Genomic DNA, 6,320 nt, shown 5'->3' on the forward strand with positions numbered 1-6,320 from the left:
TCGAAAGGAAGAGAATAGCGAACTCAAAGACATCCAAGATGCTCCGATGGAAATCACTCAAAGTCCAGAAACCAACTTGGTTGACAGAAAGCCTCACAGCCAAGATTCTTCAAGGGAAAGTGTGGTGAGAAAAGACAGCGAACATAGAAGCAGCCAAAAAGCTGTGAAGGACAGCATGACCAACAGTGAACACAAAGGTAGCCAACAGTCACCAAAAGATACCCAATGTTTATCTTTCGAAAGCAACTTGAAGAACAAAACCAGCACTGACCACAAAGTCAGCCAACAGTCACCAATGGACACCCAAAGTCCATCTTTCCAAAGCAATTTGAAGAACAAAGTCAGCCAAGATTCACCAATGGACCCCCAAAGTCCATCTTTCGAAAGCAACTTGAAGAAGAAACGCAAGTCTCGCCTATCCATCGTGCCCAAACCAGGTAATTAAGAACTTATTTATTTATTGTATGACTTTTTATTATACATCAATAAATTCAGTACAAAGATAATAAAGTAAAATATAAAATAAAACAAAAATAAAAATGAATTAACAAAAGGAACCAAAATAAAATACCCAACAGGTAACAGAGGTGGTAACTAAAACAAAACAATAAAATAAAATGAGATAAAATAAAAATGAATGAAGAAAAAAATAGGTACCTAATCAAATTGACACATTCAGGTTGTTGACATAACATAATCTATAGCTGCATCAGTTGCATTTAGGAAATCTTCGAAATTTCCCTTGTAAGAAGTTAAAGGGCATTCCATCACAATGTGGTGTATGGTCAGTTTAGGTGCACCACAATTATTGCAAGCCGGGGAGGGATTTATTCCCCATTTAAACAATAGGCCTCCACATTTACCAAATTTAGTTCTTCTCCTATTTAATGTAACCCAGGTAATCAAGTAGACGTGAAGAGAAGAACGTTGCGGATTCAACCGAAGCCAAATACGATGAGCAAGTCGATGGCGTTTGAGAGTGATGATGACATGGAGGAGGCACGGGACTATGAGCACGCTCAACGGAACATATTGGCCGAAGAATCCAGGTAAGTGTTAAATATCGATCTTAGTACAGGCGAACGTGTCTAATTAGGATCTTAGTACAGGCAAACGTGTCTAATTGGGACCCTTCTAAATGGGACACCTGGATAAACGGGGAAAAATCGTGGCCCCTTCTAAAACTTCAAAGAAGATTGCAAAAAGATGGGTGGTCAAAGGGAGAAGATTTCGGGACTATACCTCCGTTGTTACAGTTTGCTCTATCAAACAAACAGTTTGCTCTATCAAACAAACCCCTTCAAAAAGGTACAATATTTACTTATAAAGTCGAACCTGTCTAATTGATAATATCCAAGGGACCGACAATTTTTTCACACTTATCCAGGTTTCTCAATAAACCTGTAATAACACTAGTCTTGGGTCATTTGTGACAGCTCCTTTTTGTAGCAATTTTTCATTGACGTGACACTTGAACTAGTGCTCTTTGCTTTCCAGGGGTGACTTGGAATGGAAATCAAAAACCCTGGAGCCCTACCAATGGGAGTTTGAATTCTTGTGTGGCCTCATTGTGCTCAGAATTGAATTCAACACGAAGAAGAAAGCCGGCAAGGAGAAGATTGTTTCGCATGTTGGCTTCGAAACGTGTGAAAGAGGTAACTAAATTGTTACCCATATTGTAAAAACCTCATTTCAGAAGCATAGATTAAGGTTAGGGTTTAAGATTCCAATATTGTAAAAAGAAGAAGAAGAAGAAGAAGAAAAAAAAATGGAAGATACCAGCCTAAAATTTCCCTTGCTAAGGAAATGGCAAAGGTTGAGTACGTGGGACCCAATTGGTACTTAGACCCTCTCAAACTCGGGACCCAATTGGTCACTGACCCTCGCGATTTCGGGATCCAATTGGTATTAAAAAACAGGTTTTGGGACCGAATCGGTTTTCTCCCACTAATAATAACTATTCTAAATACTAATAATTGTTTGTTTTTTTTTTTCTGTTTTCAGTGACGGAGCTACGAACTCTCTGCTTCTCACTCCTGCACAGTAAATACTCCTCGTCCTTCCTGAGTAGTATATGCACCTCCAGGGATGATGTCCTGCCCCTATTATGACTAGTCTTTGCCACAGTGAAGGAAACCAAAGTAGCTACACTGGCACAAACGTGGAGAAAGACGCATCATCTGAGGGAGACAACACGGACATCGAAAAACAAGTGAAAGGAACCCATGAAAATGTTGAGAACATTTCAACACTCCCTGATATGGATACTCACAGAAAGCAAAAGGAAAACACTGACAAGCGAATCTCACAATCAATTGAAAACGCCAAGTCTCAATTTGCTAGAAAGCCGGATAGAACCGACAGTGGTAGCGAAAGCAACAGAAACTCTCTAAAGGAAATCAACAAGGAATTCAAAGACAGCAAAGGGGATGGAATTGTCCCAAGCCCAACCCAGAACATTAATGAAAGAAAACCTGAAAGAACCAGCAGTGAAGGCAAAGACTGCAAACTAGCGCTCAAGGGAAACAGAACCAGTGGTGACAAAAGCAGGCAAAATATGCGAAAGGAAGAGAATAGCGAACTCAAAGACATCCAAGATGCTCCGATGGAAATCACTCAAAGTCCAGAAACCAACTTGGTTGACAGAAGAATCTCACAATCAATTGAAAACGCCAAGTCTCAGTTTGCTAGAGAGCCGGATAGAACCGACAGTGGTAGCGAAAGCAACAGAAACTCTCTAAAGGAAATCAACAGGGAATTCAAAGACAGCAAAGGGGATGGAACTGTCCCAAGCCCACCCCAGAACATTAATGAAAGAAAACCTGAAAGAACCAGCAGTGAAGGCAAAGACTGCAAACTAGCGCTCAAGGGAAACAGAAACAGTGGTGACAAAAGCAGGCAAAATATTCGAAAGGAAGAGAATAGCGAACTCAAAGACATCCAAGATGCTCCGATGGAAATCACTCAAAGTCCAGAAACCAACTTGGTTGACAGAAAGTCTCACAGGCAAGATTCTTCAAGGGAAAGTGTGGTGAGAAAAGACAGCGAACATAAAAGCAGCCAAAAAGCTGTGAAGGACAGCATGACCAACAGTGAACACAAAGGTAGCCAACAGTCACCAAAAGATACCCAATGTCCATCTTTCGAAAGCAACTTGAAAAACAAAACCAGCACTGATCACAAAGCCACCCAACAGTCACCAATGGACACTCAAAGTCCATCTTTCGAAAGGAATTTGAAAAACAAAGTCAGCCAAGATTCACCAATGGACACCCAAAGTCCATCTTTCGAAAGCAACTTGAAGAAGAAACGCAAGTCTCGCCTATCCATCGTGCCCAAACCAGGTAATTAAGAACTTATTTATTTATTGTATGACTTTTTATTATACATCAATAAATTCAGTACAAAGATAATAAAGTAAAATATAAAATAAAACAAAAATAAAAATGAATTAACAAAAGGAACCAAAATAAAATACCCAACAGGTAACAGAGGTGGTAACTAAAACAAAACAATAAAATAAAATGAGATAAAATAAAAATGAATGAAGAAAAAAATAGGTACCTAATCAAATTGACACATTCAGGTTGTTGACATAACATAATCTATAGCTGCATCAGTTGCATTTAGGAAATCTTCGAAATTTCCCTTGTAAGAAGTTAAAGGGCATTCCATCACAATGTGGTGTATGGTCAGTTTAGGTGCACCACAATTATTGCAAGCCGGGGAGGGATTTATTCCCCATTTAAACAATAGGCCTCCACATTTACCAAATTTAGTTCTTCTCCTATTTAATGTAACCCAGGTAATCAAGTAGACGTGAAGAGAAGAACGTTGCGGATTCAACCGAAGCCAAATACGATGAGCAAGTCGATGGCGTTTGAGAGTGATGATGACATGGAGGAGGCACGGGACTATGAGCACGCTCAACGGAACATATTGGCCGAAGAATCCAGGTAAGTGTTAAATATCGATCTTAGTACAGGCGAACGTGTCTAATTAGGATCTTAGTACAGGCAAACGTGTCTAATTGGGACCCTTCTAAATGGGACACCTGGATAAACGGGGAAAAATCGTGGCCCCTTCTAAAACTTCAAAGAAGATTGCAAAAAGATGGGTGGTCAAAGGGAGAAGATTTCGGGACTATACCTCCGTTGTTACAGTTTGCTCTATCAAACAAACAGTTTGCTCTATCAAACAAACCCCTTCAAAAAGGTACAATATTTACTTATAAAGTCGAACCTGTCTAATTGATAATATCCAAGGGACCGACAATTTTTTCACACTTATCCAGGTTTCTCAATAAACCTGTAATAACACTAGTCTTGGGTCATTTGTGACAGCTCCTTTTTGTAGCAATTTTTCATTGACGTGACACTTGAACTAGTGCTCTTTGCTTTCCAGGGGTGACTTGGAATGGAAATCAAAAACCCTGGAGCCCTACCAATGGGAGTTTGAATTCTTGTGTGGCCTCATTGTGCTCAGAATTGAATTCAACACGAAGAAGAAAGCCGGCAAGGAGAAGATTGTTTCGCATGTTGGCTTCGAAACGTGTGAAAGAGGTAACTAAATTGTTACCCATATTGTAAAAACCTCATTTCAGAAGCATAGATTAAGGTTAGGGTTTAAGATTCCAATATTGTAAAAAGAAGAAGAAGAAGAAGAAGAAAAAAAAATGGAAGATACCAGCCTAAAATTTCCCTTGCTAAGGAAATGGCAAAGGTTGAGTACGTGGGACCCAATTGGTACTTAGACCCTCTCAAACTCGGGACCCAATTGGTCACTGACCCTCGCGATTTCGGGATCCAATTGGTATTAAAAAACAGGTTTTGGGACCGAATCGGTTTTCTCCCACTAATAATAACTATTCTAAATACTAATAATTGTTTGTTTTTTTTTTTCTGTTTTCAGTGACGGAGCTACGAACTCTCTGCTTCTCACTCCTGCACAGTAAATACTCCTCGTCCTTCCTGAGTAGTATATGCACCTCCAGGGATGATGTCCTGCCCCTTCTCCAACACATATCTCCTTTCATGTCCTATCTGAAGCAGTTTGCACATAGTATGAAACAGTGTGAACTAGAGTATTGCATGAAACTGAATGGCACCAAGTAAGTACAACTTGGAATAGTCAGTAAATAAGATTCTCACTGAGCTGCTGGATCAACACAAGAACACCAGAAAGTAAACCGTTCAAATTTTATTTATTTATGAAGTTTCCATTTATGAGTATTCAGTACAAGTCTCTCAATTAAATAAATATTTAACATATTTGCAATCGAAATACCTATTGACTGTTTTTCATTTCAGAGCCACAATCGATATCACCAATTACAAGGATTTAGAGTGGAGTCAAGTGAGTTTAGATATGAAGGAGATCGACTTCATAACCTCCAACGATATACGAGTGGTGAAAATGTTCGGAAAACTCACGTAAGTGCTTTAAATCATATGTAATTGTTTTTAACTTGGCAGTTTGGTTGGGGGACTTTAAAACAGGGAGTAGACCAGCTTAGCCTGGTTGAGGGGGCTGAAATTTCCCTTTGCTAAAGAAATAGCAAAGGTTGAGTGCGAAGGGCATCCATTCGGAAAAAAAATTGTAGCCAAAATCAAGTGTCAGCCCAAAGCATTCACCCAAGGGCTGATTGAAAGGCTGACGAAATACGCCGACCCCATCTGAACACGATTTTTAGCTTGGCGCACTACCGTGCTTAATAGTATCCAAGCCAAGCCAGCCTAGTTAGTTTGGAACGTAGCATGTCTGCCTCGTAAGCGCTAAGTCGCGGGTTCGATTCCCGCCCGGGCGGATTTTATCCTAAACAGATAAGTTTCGTTCTCGGAACGGCTGCCTTTCCCTTATCCTGTCTTCCTTCTCTCTTCCCTTTCGGGACGATAACATCTTAGCAGTTACAGTCCCCTCTATCAAACCTCTTTGAAATAATAAGAATAAATAAGTGAAAAATCAATAAAAATATTATTTGTTCCTTATTTCTATAGGGAGAGTCAAATCCGGAAACAGTTCCCTGTGGGTTCTACTCGAGACAATCCAAACTTCATGAAAACATTCATTGAGAATATCTACTCCTTGTTCAACACTGAATAACTTTCATCCCTTGGATTCCTCATCAGAAACATCTATCCCTTGTTTCTACACTGAATTATTTGAACCATTGGATTTCCCACGACCCAAAATTTCTCAAAACACGTGTGGATGATTTTCGCGGCTTGAAATGCCCTGCCCAAATGTATCACAGGTTTGGTGGAACTTGAACTTTTTATAACTCCAGGGTTCAGGGTACTTTTTATAATTTCAGGGTTCCT

The 6,320-nt window shown here is 39.8% G+C and overlaps 2 protein-coding genes across 2 annotated transcripts; both read left to right on the forward strand.

Moving 5' to 3' along the window:
- Positions 1–9: 9 nt before the first annotated feature.
- Positions 10–2,111, forward strand: LOC103522319. Its single transcript, XM_008487424.2, has 4 exons — positions 10–437; positions 899–1,049; positions 1,498–1,655; positions 2,005–2,111. The coding sequence occupies exons 1-4, from the start codon at positions 47–49 to the stop codon at positions 2,109–2,111; spliced, it is 807 nt and encodes a 268-aa protein (XP_008485646.1). The 5' UTR covers positions 10–46.
- Positions 2,108–6,182, forward strand: LOC103522321 (dentin matrix acidic phosphoprotein 1-like). The gene is made up of 6 exons (XM_008487425.2): positions 2,108–3,344; positions 3,806–3,956; positions 4,405–4,562; positions 4,912–5,110; positions 5,310–5,432; positions 5,997–6,182. Exons 1-6 carry the CDS (start codon positions 2,108–2,110, stop codon positions 6,100–6,102), a joined length of 1,974 nt encoding a protein of 657 aa, XP_008485647.1. The 3' UTR covers positions 6,103–6,182.
- Positions 6,183–6,320: the final 138 nt, after the last annotated feature.

This window comes from Diaphorina citri, unplaced genomic scaffold, assembly GCF_000475195.1.
Source record: "Diaphorina citri unplaced genomic scaffold, Diaci psyllid genome assembly version 1.1 scaffold7915, whole genome shotgun sequence".
Taxonomy (NCBI): Eukaryota; Metazoa; Arthropoda; class Insecta; order Hemiptera; family Psyllidae; genus Diaphorina; species Diaphorina citri.